Raw genomic sequence first — 18,171 nt, forward strand, 5'->3', positions numbered from 1 at the left:
TGTAGCAGGAGCTCTAGCGAGAAAGAGGGAAGAAAAGAACTGAAAGAAACTCAAGGAATTGCTATTTAATATTGTTATTATTTGGTCAATTCCTATTATTGCCTGTTTTGAAAAATCAGACTATCTTTATATCAATAAGGAAAATAAAATTGCAGGGCTATTTTGTTCAGCTCATTGTAACAAGATCCTAGAAACGAAAAGCAAATAAGTTGTGAAATTATAACTTTCTGTCTTTAAGCAGCATGTATTCAACTTGAGGAATACAGTATATAAAGATGATAAAAATTTACAATCAGTTCTGTCCCATTAGGAAAGTGCCTAAGGTATGTCACAGATACACTTGTGCACCACGTAATGACATTTTGGTCAACGACAGACCACATGGATGATGGGGGTCCCATAAGATTAGTACCATGTATCCTAGGTGTGTAGTAGGTTATACCATCTAGGTTTGTGTAAGTGCACTCTGTGACGTTCGCACAATGATCAGCCACCTGTCGATGCGTTTCTCAGAACATATCCATGTCGTTAAGTGACACACGACTGTCGTGAGTTAATTACTTACTAGAGCGATACGGAGGGCTGGTATTTTGTATGAGTTGCACATGTGTTAATAAGGAGAATGCAGTCCGTTCAGCGGAGAATTCCATGAGTGGGACTGAATTGTGAAAGATAGAGTTACTTCAAGGTTCTGTAAACGGCGTTTGGTGTTTTTCTTCTTTTGGTTGTTGTTTTGTTCTGTTTCCTTCTTCTCTTCACTGTACTCCCCAGTAAGTGACATGTACCCCAGTGAAATCACCATGATGTAGGTTCTGGTTCTCACCCATGAAACATGATTTCCTTAGAGTCCAAGAGTATGATTAGAGAATGGACACGGTTTAACTGAGCTCACAAACTGATTTATAACCCAGAATAATGGTTTTATTAATTTACAACGATTAATGCTACTGTCAGGCAAATGATGATAGTGTAGTAAATTATATGTGGAGCCATATCTTATCCAGAACCTTTCTTGGCAAGCATGGAATCTACATAAGGGGTGGTGGTTTGTGATCCACCATGGGAACTCCTCTGCCTCAAGGACCAAAATACTTAAAATTGTTATTCTCTTTCTTGGACTATGCTTTGAAAGCTCTGTCTCTTTCTGGCCTTTGCATTTTGTTGTTCCATATACAAAGTTGCACTTTTGAAACTCTGTTCTTTGGAGTGCTGAGAACAGTGGGGACCCATTGATGAGTTTTAAGTAGGGAAGTGGTCACGCTTGCATTTTAGGTGGGTTGCTCTTGCTAAAGTTCGGATAATGAATTTGAGCAGTGGTTCCCAAACTCATTCAATTGTATTCCTTATTACTAACTTATTACTGAATACTTTTTGAGCGTATAGTATCTATCGTCTGCATACATACATATACAGAAAAATACATGTCTACTATTCTACAAATAAATGTGTATTCTCATATGTAATACAAATAAAAGATGCATTATAGTATAAATTTTTAAAATTATATAAAAATGCAAGTAGAATTTCAGTGTTTTTTCCTCATCCTAAAAAGGATCATCTTGCCTACCTCCTGGGATCTATGACTGCCTCTTTCAACCCTAACCCCTCACATACTTTAGAAACTGATAAATTAGGAGAGAGGAAGGAGACTGTTGCTGGAAACTAAGTAGAGATTATAATAATGTACTTAAAATTATATATACACACACATTAATTAATTAAAGAAGTGCGTGAATTTGAGAATGCCATGAAGATGAAATTAATCATGCTTCATTACAAGATATGGGAGGTGAAATTGGAAGGAGTTCAATGCCATGCCTCAGTCTCTGGCTCAAACAATTGGGTACCGTTCACGGAGACAGTAAAAATAGGAAGAAGAGATTTGGCAATCAGATCAGTTCTGTTTGGCATGTGTTTAGTCTCATGCATACAGATAAATCCACATGGCGACATCTGTTAGTAGGTTGCATATATGGCCTTGAGGTTGTGGAAAGAATATAAAATAAAGATAGGATTTTAAATTTGACAGCATGTTTATGAGAGTTTGCAGATCGACAGCCTGTGGAATGTTTTCCTTGGCCTTATGCAGTATTTAAATTTTTAAAAAAGTTAGTTGGTAACTTTGAAAAATTATTGATTTTACGCAAAAATATTGTATTGAATTTCACTAAAGAGTTGAGAGTGAGGGCAACACTAGATGTGAATTCTGACAGGGCCCCAATTAGCTCGACCTGGGTGCCAGTTGCCCAGGTTAGATGTGCTCCCCTCCAGTTCATGGCCACCCTTGCCTCTTGACTCACGTAGTTATCTGCCCGCTCCCCAGACACTGGAGTTTGTAATCTCTGAAGGCTGCGTTAAGCCATTGGACTAATTGACGTAGCCCATGGAGAATGTGTAGGGAGGAGGAAGAGGACGGATCCTTAAAGAATTCCCATGAATGAAGTATGCACAGAGGAATTTAAGAAAATAGAAGAGTGACCAGAAAGTCGGGAGAACACCTGGCGAGTGTGGTATTATAGATGCTGAAGGAAGATGGGACGTAAAGGAAGAGGGAGATGAACCAGATGATAGTACCGAAAGATCAACTGGATGCAGACTTAAAAGCTTTCATTAGATCCGGTAACAACAAGGCATCTGTAACGTAATTTATTTTTTCTTTTTAAAATTCTGCAAGTCTCCTTTATAACCAAAGCTTTAGTAGGCTCCACATGTTGTGTGGGTTTTTGGTGCGTACTGAGTGGGTATGTTGGGTTTTTGGTGTGCACTGAATAGGTGCGTTGGATTTTTCTGTGCACTGAGTAGGTGATTAATGTGTCTGGCCCTCTACCAAGACTGTTGGTGAATTACAGCCAGCCACCCTAGCGGGTAGAATCTGAAAATCTTTTCTTACTTTGAAGTTTCAGAGCTTCCTAATGATATAATTGTAACCTTGCTCTCCAAAGTCTAACCTGTTTGTATCCAGACTTTGGTTACTTATTTTACTGCCCCATCTTGAGAAATAATTAATTAGTTAGCCTTTTTTTTTTCCTTTTTTTAATCTGTTCTGCCAAATGAGGATGATGCCTTCATGCCATTTACTGAGACCCTTTATGTTTCCTGAATAATTCTGAACATTAACCCAATCACTAAAACTTCCAGAAATTATGTTTCTAAAGTATCATTGAAAAAGCTCTCCTGTGCAGGGCCCTGTTTTTTAAAAAGCCAGACTTCATGTTTCTCTATTTCTTACTTCTAGTCGGTTGATCAGTTTAATTCATTAAAACAGAGTTTTTAAGTCACTTATTTTTTCCTTCTCAGAAGTTCTTATGTTGTATTCAGAGCAAGAATTATTTTCGTATAAAGTGTTTAATAATGTGCCTCTGGATTCAAAAAGGTCCTGATTTTTAATTCCTCTGAACATTTGTTCCCTTCTCTGCTAGATGTTTCTACCTTGGCAGGTAGAGAGACAGTTTCTCCTTCTGGAACAAAGAGCACTCTTGCTTCCTGACCCAGAAGATAGAGGTAGTATTCTCTCCAGATCAAAGAACAGACATACTTACCGTTATAAAATATTTGGGCTCCCTAAAGTCTTGGTTCCTTTCCAGTTACAAACCCACTGTGCGCGCAGATGTCACCTGGCCCTCTCTGCATCTTCCTATGGGAGTTAGAGGCCAGGGGGCAAGTCCAGAAAATGCTGATGCTCTGACCACTGCTTTTGCTGGGAGAACAGAGTCCTTTGGCTCAGAGCCAGAAACGCTGTGTCTTCTGCCAGCACCCAGGAAACTGATCAGCTAACTCCTTAGCTTGAAATTGGGTAGAATCTCAGACTCTCTCCGGTTCTTTGGAACCAAGTTCTGCTGGTAAAGACTTAATAGCAAAGTAAATAAAGCTTTTTAAAGTCAGCATGTGGGGATTTATTTTTCATTAATAGACCTACTAATGATTCTTCTTTTTGTTCGTCCTTATTCTGAACGTTGATTATCGGGAGGAAATAATAAATGTTTTTCCTGTATAGCTGTGGTATTCTGCAGTCATCAGTAGTTTCTCCCATTGCAAAGGAATTTGGAGGGGTTGGTGATCGAATTTTGCACCATAGTATGTCTGTTTTCTCCTGTGACGTTTTTAAGAGTGTTGTTGGAAGTTGTATGTTTCTTTTGCCTCAATTTAACTTAAATATCTGGCGGACTTCACCCATTGCTTGTTAACTGACCTATATAGAGAGATTTATTAGGAATTTTGTTTTATCACAGACTTTTTTGTTAGTTTGTAAGACAAGCTGGGCTCTTAATGCTAAAGGTAAGATCATTTTAAAGCCTTACCTAAGCCCTGCTGTGGCAGGACTTTCTACTTTTAGAGTATATAATTTCTTAATTTTGTTCAGTCTGACCTCAGCAAATCAAGGCCATCTTGCTGTGATCTGTGAGCTGTTGTGTTTCATGTGTATTAGGAACCTACCAAGTGTCACTGAACTTTCAGAGAAAATATACTGAAGGGCAATTGCTTTTTTGTCTTTATGTATTATAGATGTGAATCTTTTGTTAATTTTATGTATGTAAATAGTTTCTCCCAATATGTGGCTTTCTTTTTGACTTTGTTAATGGTATCTTTTCATGAATACAGGTTTTTAATTTGTCTTTTCCTTTTATCCTTTGACCCCCATTTTGGGTTCTGTTTAAATTTTTGCCTGCTCCAAAGTAATGCATGCATAAGACAGTCTCTTAAGTTTCTTCCAGAAAACTTTATTGTTTTATATTTCATATTTAGGTCTAAGGTGAATCTAAAATTGATTTTTATTTGGTAGGAGTCAAGATTCAGTTTCATCCATATGTACATCCATTTGACCCAGCAACATTTATTGAAAGTATCGTCCATTCTCCACTGCTGTTTATATATAATTGATGTCATACCTCCAGTGTCCAGATACGGTTGCATTTGTTTCTAAACTTTCTGTTTTGTCCCATCTGTGTGTTTGCTCATCCCTGTGCCAGTGCTGCATTGTTTTCATTAACGTAAAGGAGCAGAAGCTTGCCTCTGTTTTTCTGGTTGAGGATTGGCTTCATTATTCTTGGCTCTTGGCATTTCCCTATAAAGTTTAGAGTCACCTTATCCATTCCTACTACAAAAATGTCTCCTGGGATTTTTGAGGGGGGTTATATTAAATCTAAGAATCAACTTGGGGAGAATTGACATCTTTACAATGTTGAGTCTGCCAGTCCAATAAAGTGTTATGTCCCTTTATGTCTTTTAAATCTCTGTGTATGTGTGTGTGTGTTTATGTTATGGCTTTGCTCATTTTTTGTTAGCTTTATTCCTATTTATTTGATGTTTTCAGGTGGTATTGTAAAGGTCAAGTATTTTCAAGTGTTGTTTTCTAATTATATATTGCTTGTATATAGAAATACAACTGATTTTTGTATATTGGTCTTATATTCAGCAACCATTTTGAATTCTCTCATTAATTCTCATGGTTTATAAACTATTTTGTATTTCCTAGATATAAAACCACAGGCAAATAGTGTTCTAATTTTGGTTTTTAATTCTTTGTATGATTATATAATGTATTGTAAAGCAGTTTTAGTGTATCTTTTACTCTTTGAAGCCATTAGGGCATATTAGAAATATAGAAAAAAGTAAAATAATCACATACAATCCTACCACACTTATCAATTACAATTTGTGTTGATCTCTCCAGACATTCTAGATAGTTTTTAGCATTGGATCATAAAAGACACACAATTTTAAAAATGCTATTCCCATTTAGTGTGCCATGGACACTTTTCCATGACAATAAATATTTTCCCACACAATTGTTAGTTGCTGTAAAATATTCTAATCTATGGATATAGTTTGTTTATTATTACTATTGAATATATTTGCTTTTAATATTTTGCTGTTATGAACAGCACTGTATTGAAGAGAATTACAGATGAGTCTTTTTACTGCTGTGTATTGATTTTTCCTCTTAGGCAAAATCCCTAAAAGTAGGCATTCTGGGTCAAAATTTATAGGCATTTGAAAGTTACTGCCCAATTGCCTTCTAGAAATGCTGTGTAAATTCTCATTCACTTCAGAAGTATTTGAAAGTTTCTGTTTCCAAACACACTAGCCTTTGTTGAGATTCACTCCTTTATTTTCTGGAGTTTTTTGTTTTTGGTGAGAAGATTGGCCCTGAGCTAACATGTATTGCCAATCTTCCTCTTTTTACTTGAGGGAGATTGGCGCTGAGCTAACGTCTGTGCCAGTCTTCCTCTACTTTGTATATGGGATGCTGCCACAGCACGGCTTGATGAGTGGTGTGTAGGTCTGCACCCAGGATCCAAAATGGGAAACCCCAGGCTGCTGAAGCAGAGCGCGTGAACTTAACCACTATGCCACCAGGCTGGTCCCTATGGATTTTTTTTTATATGAGTTAAAAATAAAACCTATAGCCTTTTATGAGTTTGTGGTTTCATGAAAATATTTTGCCATTCTTTTTGGTAACAATCTCCTAACATTGTTTGTCTTCCACTCCTTTTACTTTTGTCTTAAAACTGCAGGATTTTCAAATTTAGAATAATACCATCCTCCACTTCTACAGAGGAGAGGACAAGCCTGGAAGATGGAGTGATTTGTCAGTTGCTGACCTGCTGACCCCTTTTCAGTTTTGTTTACCTGTATCTGTTTGATCCTATTTTCTCTGAAAGGACACTCTATTTTCAAGACTTTAAAAAAGACAATTAGTCTTGTTTTTTTGGTAGATAGACCAGGACCCATTATCTGATAACAGAATTATAATATAGCCTTATATTTATCAAGTTCTTACCTCTCCTGACATTACATGAATAGACTATCACTTTTTTTCCATCATCAAAAGACCGCTGTGTAGTAAGCAAGTGTGGTAGCACAGTCAAATATCTGGGCTCCTCCTCCATGAAACACTCCCTTGCCTTCTTTAGACACAGTTTAATTTAATTACACAGATTTTAGTTGCATACCTTGTTTGTCTTGGGCAAAGGTGAATAGGATACAGTTTCTGTTCTCAAGCAGCTCCGTCCCATGGGATCCCCGTGGCATATGCGTCTTTTTCTCTGATAACCTTAGCACATGGTACAACATAATTTATTTACAAGTCTTTCCACTTATTACATTGTGGTTTGATTTATTTATTTTTCTGTTTTGAACCTAGCACAATGCCTGGCACATAAAAGGTCTTTCTTGGGCAAGTCGCTTAACCTCTTTAAGCCTCAGTTTCCTCATCTGTATCATGAGGGTCAGTATATTATCTGCCTCATAGTGTTTCTATGACAGAATCAGGCAATAGATATAAAGTACTTAACTTGGTGATTGGCAGATAGTAAATCATCAGTAAATGGCAGCTCTTACTCCTATTGGAACTCCAAAGATTCTAAAATCATCTTATTACAAGTACCTGGCTACTCACTGGTCTCGTATTCCATTCTTTGTGGGTTGACAGTTACTTGTGCTTTTCAGTGGATTTTAAAGTTAATTCAACTTGTAATTAAAGTGATTCATAATTGTGAGTGGTAAAAGTACAGATTAAAGTATTTCTAGATTGGTGAGAGCGTGAAGCTTAGCTGGCCCTTTTCTGTTCTGTTCTTTTCTTGCTCTTTCCTTTTCCCAGGTCTCTGCCAGCATACTGAAATTTCTACATATTTGTAAAACAATTGGTACGAATGTTTTCTCTCACTTGCTTCGTCACTAGGGGAAGAGGTCGTAGAAACCACCACTCTGTCACCTTGCTGCAGTTTAAGGTGTGAAAAGTCATCCTCTCTCTTTCCCCTCCCCCTATACACCTCAGGAAAGATCGTGGTAGCAGTTTGAAATCCTCTCTGGGAAGTTTACATCCTTAGTGCAACAGTTTAGAACAATCTTTTTCTTTTTTTTTTAAACAAGTCATTGTACTCTATTCTGTTCTTCACTATGAGACCCCCTCCTGCCACCTTCTCCCAGTGGTGGGTCTTTGGCTCAGCTGATCTAAGGAGGGCTATCTGTGTACAAATGTGCTGTATGGAAAGTTAAACAGGTAATGCCCTCTCTTCTTAAGCTTTGTTTCTACCCTTAATTACGGTTCCAGTGAATGCTTGTGTAGACCTTAGGTTTATCACAAGCGATCTGTGAAGAAGGCTCATTTACGCAAGTACTGTGGAAATGTCGCTTGCCTCTTTGTAAATTGTTGTTTCAAAATGATATGTTAGACTACAACTTTAGAAGTTTGTACTTTTTTTTTTAGAATTTACCCTGAGAAACCATTCAAAAGAGTTATGGTATGCATGCATATTTTTTTTTTTTTTTTTTTTTTTTTTACAGTAACAGACATTGAAGGTATCTGTTTGGCCAATTTACTTTTTATAACATGAGGCAAATTTCTCGTAACATTTCCATACCAAAGATAAAACATATGCCATTCTTAAATCAGTAGTTCTTTATTTAATTTTTTCTTTTTACTTTGAGTATTATGGTTCATGTCTTTTTTGTATCTTGAATATTTGAAACTTTAATTTGGAAAAGAAAAATGTACTTCTCAGGCACTAATTCCACACTAACCATAATGAAGCTGGACATAATTGCATATTTACACTTCACCATCAATCAATAGCCTTCTAACATTATCAGAAGTTTTCCTTGTTCTTTTAAAACAGCGGCATTTTGTTAACCTTAATCAGAGCCTGACGTGTGTTTCTTCTAAATGGTGTCTGATGTGGTGTCTCTCTTCGGTTCTCTGTGGTTTCCTGTTTTTTTCATACATAGAGAAAAACCTTTTGATGTATTCAGCCTCATATTTTTTTTCTTTTAATGGTATATCAAACCTAAACTTTCTTGTAAATACAGGCTGTCTCACCATTAATTTATTCATCTTGCCACAGACCGCTCATTCTCTGGAATTCCTCCAGCCCTTCCTTAAATGTTCCCCCTCTGTATTCTTCCGCATTGCAAATCTTATTTCTACCCTAAAGTATGTTCTTCAAGGTCAGTGAGAATATCTTGTATTGCCATAATTATGTTGCTCCACAGTGCTTTGCCTTGGCCATTAATGGATACAATAGATGAATGGCTCAGAGTTGTCCCCAGACGAGCAGCAGCATCAGCATCACTTGGGAACTTGTTAGCACTGTAAGTTCTCAGGCCCCATCCCGGTCAGACTGAGTCAGAATATCTTGGGTTGAGGGTCAGCAATTGCTGTGTTAGCAAACCCTTCAATGGCTCTGATGCATGCTCAACTTTGGCAACCACTGCAAGAGAGAATTCTTGAATGAATTCGAAAGTTGTACATTTATGGTGATGCTTCACTAGGAGGATTGGTATAGGATGGGGGCTACTTAGTCCATTCTGCCTGAGTCTTTTATTTCTAAAGAGATGCTGGTAAAGAAAAACCTAAGACAAATATTTGCAATCTTGTAAGAGGGTGTATGTAGCTCTTATGCTATCCTATCGTGAAAACTGCAGCTTAAAATGTTAAAAATATGAAGTAAGGCTTTCGTTAACCTATTCAGGAATAGACATTTAACATTCGAAAAGGAGGAAAATTAACTAGGGAATCAATAATGAGCATTCCTTATTTTCACGGTTGGGCGGAGCTGGGCGAGTGTCGGGTCAGGTGGGGGACAGGCTGGGAGACTTGCCCGGATCCCACTCTGTGCTCTTCTAGGTTTTTAACTGTGTAAATGCATTTCCTGATAAAAATTTTGGTATGTGATATTTAGTAAAAATGAATTAGTGTTGAATAAATAAATTTCCATATGATAGCCAGTGTGATTGGTTAAAACACATTAAAATTTCCCTTTGCATTAATATGTTGGATAACATGTGCCTTTCATCTCTGCAGAAAATGTCCAGCTATGGCCCAAATGTCTTGATGACTTTCCACCTGAACTTCCTCAAAGTAGTGGATACAAATTATCCTTTTGTGCCATGAGCAAAGAGTGTTTTGTTCAAAGAACCCATAATGTAATTATTTTATGAAAATAGAGGGGAAAATTTAGCTTGATTCAAAGTTTTAAATAATCTTGTATATACAAATGCAGAGATCAGACACACAGGACTTTGACCTAATACCTTCTTTAGATGTACTTTTAAAAATATCTTGATAACTAATGACTGTTTAAGAGAAAAATTGATTTAGATTTTTGTCACATTCTCAGCAAATGGAAAATATTTCTGTTAGCAAAATCCATTATATGTGTTCTGAATTATGAAGAATATTCTTAACTATTTGTCTTTTAGCACAAATGCAATTATGTTAATGTTATAATTGAATTGTGCTGTTTCAATGGAAGGTATGTCTTAAATGACACTTAATTCAATTCCTCATTTTTTTTTCTTGCACAGAACTATTGTCCCGTGGAAAGTGTTCAGACAGTGTCTTCATGAGGTCCATCAGATTAGCTCTGGCCTGGAAGCAATGGCTCTAAAATCAACAATTGATTTAACTTGTAATGACTACATTTCAGTTTTTGAATTTGATATTTTTACCAGGCTGTTTCAGGTAAGCTTTCTGTTTGCATAATCTTCCCTTCTTTCCCTTCCTTTCCTTGTGTGTGTGTGGGCGTACATGTGTGCATTTGTGTGTGTGTCTCTCTTTCATACATGTGCACACACACAAACGTATGGGAAATAGTCTCATTTTTGATGGTCTGTAATTTTAAAGCAGGTCATTGGTGTAAGTTTTTGATCATTGCTGTCAGTTTGGGGTTGAAGTTTGGAGGAGCAGACGCAGTCAGCCTGGCCTTTGCTTGTCAGCTTTGAGAAGATTCGTGTAACTGGAGCTTTGTTTTAAATTCCCCCTTTGGTATCTCCCTTTGTCTTTTTAGCCCAGTAACTGATAGAATGTAACATCTACAGGTGGGCGCTTACTGGGGTTGTATCCAGCGTCTCCCCTTTGCCTCCACATTCATTAGGTGAGAAGGGAGATGGTGAACTTGGAAATAAACAGCAACTTCATCCTGTTCTGCAGAGGGGTTGTCATGGTGTGTACTGTCGTACATCTTGCTTTGCTCATTCAACCATGTGTTATAAACATTTATCCATGTCAATAAATATTTTTCATCAATGTAATTATCAATTTTCAGCTGCTATATAATACTCCATAAAAATAGTATGACCTTAATTTAACAAATCTCTCTTTTTTGAAAATTTAGATTTTTTCTTGTTTTTTCTCTAATGACTTTGAGAATAACCTTCTTGTCCTGTTTATTGTTATTTTTCTTAATCACTCCTTTATAATTGTTTTCACATAGCTATTCTGAAGCAGGTATCGTGATGAAAGCTGGATGCTGTCGTTTTGTTCTTTGGTCTATCTTGATGGAATTACCCTAAACATGGAGATTGACATTTGTGTTTTGAATTTGGCTGTGCCACCAAATTGTGTATCATCTGTGGGATTCAATTCAAGTAGCCACAAAATGAAAGAGTCCCACTCAAAATCTTTGCGATTCTAGTAATATAAATTGTATAGTAAGGTATAGTAAGTGAGGCAAATTGATCAGAAACCAGACTGCTTATATTCTGACACAGTCTTTTATTATTTTAGTCTGGAGTAAGATTTATTCTGTTTGAAACATGCTCTCAACGAATGTTAGAGTGTAATATTGGTTTTCATGTTGCCCTTGTTAGTAGAGTTTTGCTTCTCTGATTTATGCCTCTGCTTGGCATCAGCCTGCAAGGATCGAGTGACTGATTTATGTAAGAAAACAAGATTGCATAGGATTAACTTTTAATTTAACAGAAGGCAAATTAACTCTTGTCAACGATACTTATAGAATACATTTTACTTTCTTATAACTTGAAAATCCTAATTCTGCCGAGGCGCGAGGGATAAGAAGTTAGATAAGCGACTGCAGAAAGTGTGCTTGTGCCTATTGTCAGTTCACAGTAGTTTCATGAATCCTTTATTATACACAGGTTGTCAGCCTCTGTTTTTTCAGTGATTAAGGTACATTTTAGGAAAAGGTTGTGTCACCTGATACTGACCTTTTTATAATGGGACCTCTCCTTTTTTTTTTTTTTTTTTTAAGGTTTCTGATCATTTTACAAATACTTTATTAACTTGATACAAAGACGTTCTAATTAGTAGGTGCTTTGCCTCTTCCCCTTGTGAGGGAAGAGAACTGAGGTTATTTTCATACTTAAATCTAACTGTTCACTCTAGGAAGAGCTATTTTTTGTTAAATGCTGGAACGCTTAGAGTTATCTATTAAAGATATGAGGGCAACTTAATGTTGGTTAAACGCTTACCCAAACTGCTACTTAATATGTGCACACATTTTCCTATAAGCTGTTTCACTTTGAAACAGCCCAAGTGATCTTAACACCGTAAGGTCTGTGTATTTTATTTATGCTCACTGGGATGGAAGAGGAAAAGAATCTTTTCAGTAGAGCTCCTGTGAAAAGTAAATCTTACCTGTGGACCAAAGAACACCTAGTCTCTTTTGAAACACATTGCAGAAGTAGCTAAAGAACCCTCATTAGCCCATATATATTTCGGAGATTCTTCACTACTTTTAGTTCATTATTCAAATACTTTGACTATAATCATACCTGTGATTTAGAATATGGTAAAATTGGTTCTATGCATAGAAAAACAGATATATTAACTTTTACTGGTCTTTTATTTTTATGTAACTTTAATAATTGAGTAATAGTTTTCCTAAGTTGTAATGATGTCTTCTGTATGAGAAATGTAAGTCTGCGAAGACTATAACTGCGTGAACATGTATTTTGCTGCAGCCGTGATATTGGTCGTTGATTGGCAGTGAATCCATGCAGCTCCCAATTGTTGGGAGTGGGGTGTTTTAGCAGAGTAGGATCTGAAGGTGGGCAGGTACACCCTCAGGATTGGAGTTTGACATAGAGAGCTAGCATGAGGGTTTGAAGGAAGGTGTCAGCAGGGGCTAGGAGATAAAGTGGAGAATTGCTTAGGAAGCAAAGGAAGTAAGAAAACTGGATGTTAGTTACCCTTTCTTCCTCTCTTCTCTCATCCTGGTGTTCTGCCAGAACTGGATCAAATGCCTGGGAGTCATTGGAAAGATCTTGCAATGGCTACCTTCCTCATTTCCTCTTCTTTCTTTTGCCTTTAACCCTCTCTTTCTCCTCTCCAGGTAGTTCAGAGATGCTGGGATTGGCAGGTGCTGAAGTCCTGGAATGGGAACACAGGACTTTGCTTCCCTCTCCCTGGGGCTGTTGCTCCTTTTTTCCATTTTCCCCACTACTAGAGAAGACTGAGTTGTTGAGAAATGGAGCAGTAAATTTGAGGGGTGGCCTGATAAGGAATGAGTGATGTGGGGGAATATAATAGTGAGTACGGAGTATATAGCATCAATGGAATAGGGAGAAAAAGAAGAGGAGGAAACTCAGCCATTGCGGCAAAGAACAAGAGGGAGTATCTGGGCAGACCAGTGAGGCCCCACTTCTGGCATAAGTTGTAAGTCAGTAAATGGCTCTTGTTGAAAATAATCACATTTCAGGAGAATGGAGGGACTACTGTCCTTAATTCACTTCATTGATTTCTGTGGTCATTTAAGAACCTTCAAATAATTTTGTGTTGTTGTGTGTGAAAAGATTTCCTTTACTCTAAGAACTAATGGCAAAAATAATTCTTACTCTCCAAAGCACTTTGTTTTGCCTTCTTTAAGTCATTAGTGGGGCAAAATACTTTTTAAAAAAACCCCAAAACAAAAAAACACATAACTACCACGTGTTTCTGACTGTGGGTTGCATTCACAAGAAAAACAGTACATGGACTCTTTCTGTTACATAAATATTTTTGCACTGACAAGCTGGCCCTCTGGATTATATGCTAAGAAATGGTTGATGAGTACCGTAGCAGTTGACTCAAAACTCTGATTTCATCTCTTCTTCACTTGCATTTTGGTCTGTGCATTGGCTCCCTATAAAGGTCAGCATTTTTTTTTAACAGCTCTTCCATTAATTTGTGTAAGCTTAATGGAAGTCACTCGAATATTTTATGTTCTTTCCATCCTTGTCCTTTGTAAATGAAGCAGAACAAAACAAGTCAAAACCCAGTGCCTGTAATAGCTCAGTTATTTCTCAGTTTTTTTAAAACATATGCTGATACTCTTCCAAGTATTGTTTATGCAATTTTTAGTCATGCCTTAAGAAGAAAATTAAAAACATGTATTTTTTTTCAAGTGCATGGACAGAACCTCTCATAATAATGTTCTCCAGAGCTCCTTTTTGCCCAATTAGTTATTTTAGTGTGATGGGGAAATACCCTGAAGATTTTTCTTGTTATGTCAGAAAAGGTTAAAAAACTCTCCATTACTAAATCGTTCTTTCCCTTGTTATCCTCATCTCAAGGGATATAATCTTTGAAGAATTTGCCTTGTAAATTTGAAACTTACTTTACAATGATGAAGACCAAGTCTCAAAATAAACAAAAGCAGGAGCCCTCTACCAATAATCATGTCTAGGAGGACTTTTTCAACAACTTTCACTTGGCAAAATAAAGTACCCTTTTTTTTCTTTTATGTAGAAGATTTGAGTTCATAATCTGGCACATCAGATAGAGTATCCTGCCAATTCCTTGGAATAAATGTAGCTTCAGCCTTAAAAACATGGCAGAGATGATTCTTTCATGTCCTCAAGCAAAGCTGTCTGTCACTGACTGCCTTTCTTCTCCAGCCATGGTAATTGGAGGGACAACTAATCACATTGAAGAGAAAATGATACAAACTGTGTGTGTGTATTTCTGTAAAAGATTTTTGCATAACTCACTTCTAAACCATCAGCTTTTTCTAATTTTATAACTGTGCAAGAATTAACCAAATGGGAGCATAGTCGTATGTTACCATGGAAAGACCACTATGCTGGGAGTCGAGGCCTTTTGGACAAGTCGCTAATTAGAGGAACTGTTCAACAACAGTTGTCCCTGCCTGATCACTGTTTTTGGCACAGTGCATCGGTGTTGGCATCCCTTTGGTAACCAAGACAGGCATGTTCTTGCTCTCTTGTAGCTTATGGTTGATGTGCAATCTTTGCCAAATCACTTACATTTTGCGATATGGTTTCTTGTTCTATAAAATGAGATGTCTGAAGGTACAGTAGTGACCAGTCAGACACACAGGGAGATAAGGAACAGGGTGAGAGGTAACAGTCTTAAATTGGGTGATCTGAGAAGGCCTCGCTGAGGAAGTGACATTTGGAGAGAGGAATCACATGGATGTTTGGGGAAAGAGAATTCTGGTGGAGGAATGCCAAGGCTCTGAGATGAGACAACACAACTGTTCTCAAGCCAACAGCAGAGAGGGCAGTGCACCCAGAGAAGAGACAGAAAGGGGGAGAGTCACAGCAGATGGGGATGGAAAGGGACCTGAGCATCAACCCTGGAAGGTCCTCTAGGCCATTTGTAAGGACTTTGGCTTTTACTGAATGTTAGAGGATTTTGCAGTGATGTGGTTTGTGTTTCACAATGATCTTGAGTGCTGCTTTGGGAATAGAATTTGTAGAGAAGAGATTATGTGGTTTTCCTTTTTGCCCTCTGTATTCTATTCCTAAGAAATCTGTTTTCTGCCTAATCATATTTCTCCAAAAAGGGAATAAGTTGTTGCATGTCTGCTGTTAGATAACAAAGGTCGACCTAAAGCATACAGGCTCACATTCACTGTAAAAATACCCAAGAGAATTTCAAGAAGTGTATTAAATGATGGATTGCTATACAATTGATAGCTGATATTCTCTAGATAATATCATTTAATTTATTTATATTTTTAGCCTTGGGGCTCTATTTTACGGAATTGGAATTTCTTAGCTGTAACGCATCCGGGTTACATGGCATTTCTCACATATGATGAAGTTAAAGCACGACTACAGAAATACAGCACCAAACCTGGAAGGTAAGACTTTTTAGCAGTAATACTATGTGATATATGTAAAGATGAAAAATCCTCTGTGGTTCATTCTTAAGTCAATCAGTAGCACTCATGGGGGTGGGGGAGGCAAATGCTAATAGACCAGAACCATGCTTCTTAATTGAATCTTGTAAGTGGATACTTTGTGCATGTTCTGAAACCGAGTGTTCATAAAGTGAAAGGATATGGTACTGTGTAGTTTGATGAGCTTAAAGATTCATTAAGTCTCAGAGTTCTGATTTTCAAATTGGAGTAGGATATTAGCATATCAACTGTTTTCATGGTGCGTTGTTTGTGTATAAAATTGTATGTGTATATTTTAGTACTTGATTATTGTGCTAAACACGAAATAAATCAGTTTCATGTTCATTATTTTAGAGTATTTTTCAAGACGCTCGACTTGGCTCTATGATAAAACACATAAGTACATTTAATACATATAAACGCATAATTGCATAAGTATGCATATACATACATGATAAACACATGTAAGTACATAAACCTGTATAAGCCTATTATTAGAATGCAAACCTATGTCATGTATGTGAAAATTTATTCCATAATACTGCACGCTTTTGAATCCTCAGAGTTTATATTTTATTTTCCAGATGATGAAACTGAGTGGGATTCACAGAGGTTAGCTGTTTGGTCAGCCCCTCTGGCTTCTGCCAAGAAATCATACCTTATTAATGGCAAATCTGCCAATGTTGTTGACTCCTTTCTTCTATCCCATAATGAGAATTTCTACCTTTTTTATTTTTAAGAGTTCATATGGTATATTAAAAGGTATTGGGTACAGAAAATAATTTGACTCCTGTTGAAGTCCTCTCTTTAGATTAAGGAGAGTTGGTTGTCATTGTGACCATGAGAGCAGGTCAGATATTTTGCACCTTGACAGTAGCTTAGATGAGTCATTTTGTTTCATTCAAGGATCTCTCATAACCAGATTTTTCCATAGTTTTTAGTCTCTAGATTGGCATCAGAGTATCTTCTTGTTCTTGGAGTATGATTTGAAAGATGTGATATGGTTGGAATCATTCAATCATATGAATTTAATGCAAAAGTTATTTCAGAAATTATCTTGTCCAATTCTATAAATATAATAAGGAAATGGAGTCCCTTTTGTGTTCTCTTGTTCAAGATCATGGAGATAATTAATGACAGTGTTGGAAGCAAAAGCCAGCTCTTACTACTATTGGAATAGGCTCTCAATAAAAGGATAGCGCCCTGTGAGAGGATATCTTCCTTTTCTTCCCAACTTCCCCTGTAATAATTTATTCTAAGTTTTAGGTAATTAAAGATGAAATGATTAGTCTATGGTAAATTATAATATGTAAAATGTGATGGAGTGTTTACAATGTATTCAGGAAAACTCTCTTAGTGAAAAAATCAAGTTACTTGGATAAATATTTGCTTTGCAGAATATCTGTGCTTAACTGGTCCTTTCTCTTGGAATGTGTTTCATCTCTTTGGCATTATGGTAAAGAAATAATTGGGTCTATTCCAGGGACATGTGGGTTCCTCAGGCTGTTTTCTCCTTTGGATCCAGCTGACAGCCATAAGTCTGTGTGGAATTATTTTATTTGATTAAAGATGCCAATAATTGATATTCTGTTTTCAGACTCTCTAAGAGAATGTTTTAACCTTTCTTGAAAAGTCCTTTCCAAGGGTTTTGTAACCAATATGAAGTTCTTAGTATTTAAAAAATCACAACTTCTTCCTTTCTTTAAAAATCTTCGATTTTCCTCGATGAAATCATGTTGCAGGACTAAATATACAAGTTAATTAAATCCAATAAGTCGGTAACTGTTTTTTTGTGCTAACTTATTTTGTAAAGTTACTTTTACAGTACTTGGTTCATCAGTAACTAATGTAGATTAAGAAACACTTATGTCCGCCACATACATATAGCAGCCAGGGTATTCAAACATATAGCCAACAAATTAAGTTTACCTGCTTTGGTCTGCTTAAGGGGTTATAAAATCTAGTTATAGATATCATGATGGCAAGATGGAATGCAATACATTTAAATAAATAGAAATGATCTAAAATGAAATAAATAGCTAAATTAGTATATAAATGATACTGATGAATTTAAAGCCAAGTCAATGTCTCCTGTCATTGGGGATTAATTTTAACAGAATTGTTGTTAATTTGATTTATATTTTTGAACTATTTTGACTTCTTATTGCAAGACATTGAACTTGACAGAGTTAGATGGCAGCCATGAACTTATCTCGTTTGCGTTCTCGTTAGTATAGTTCAGCCCTTTTGAGTTTTTATTTAAAGATGAATGGCTGGAATGCTTGAAAGAAAAAGTATTATTTTT

The 18,171-nt window shown here is 36.6% G+C and overlaps 1 protein-coding gene across 10 annotated transcripts in view; it reads left to right on the forward strand.

Annotated features, from left to right (window-relative positions):
* Positions 1-18,171, forward strand: part of CBLB (Cbl proto-oncogene B) — a 194,871-nt gene that overhangs the window by 93,708 nt on the left and 82,992 nt on the right. For all 10 annotated transcript variants that reach the window (XM_070582861.1, XM_070582862.1, XM_070582866.1 and 7 more), the window contains 2 exons: positions 10,306-10,462; positions 15,706-15,827. In XM_070582861.1, coding sequence (XP_070438962.1) covers positions 10,306-10,462; positions 15,706-15,827 — 279 coding nt within the window. The remainder of the gene's footprint in view (positions 1-10,305; positions 10,463-15,705; positions 15,828-18,171) is intronic.

Source organism: Equus przewalskii, chromosome 18 (genome assembly GCF_037783145.1).
Source record: "Equus przewalskii isolate Varuska chromosome 18, EquPr2, whole genome shotgun sequence".
NCBI classification, from domain to species: domain Eukaryota; kingdom Metazoa; phylum Chordata; class Mammalia; order Perissodactyla; family Equidae; genus Equus; species Equus przewalskii.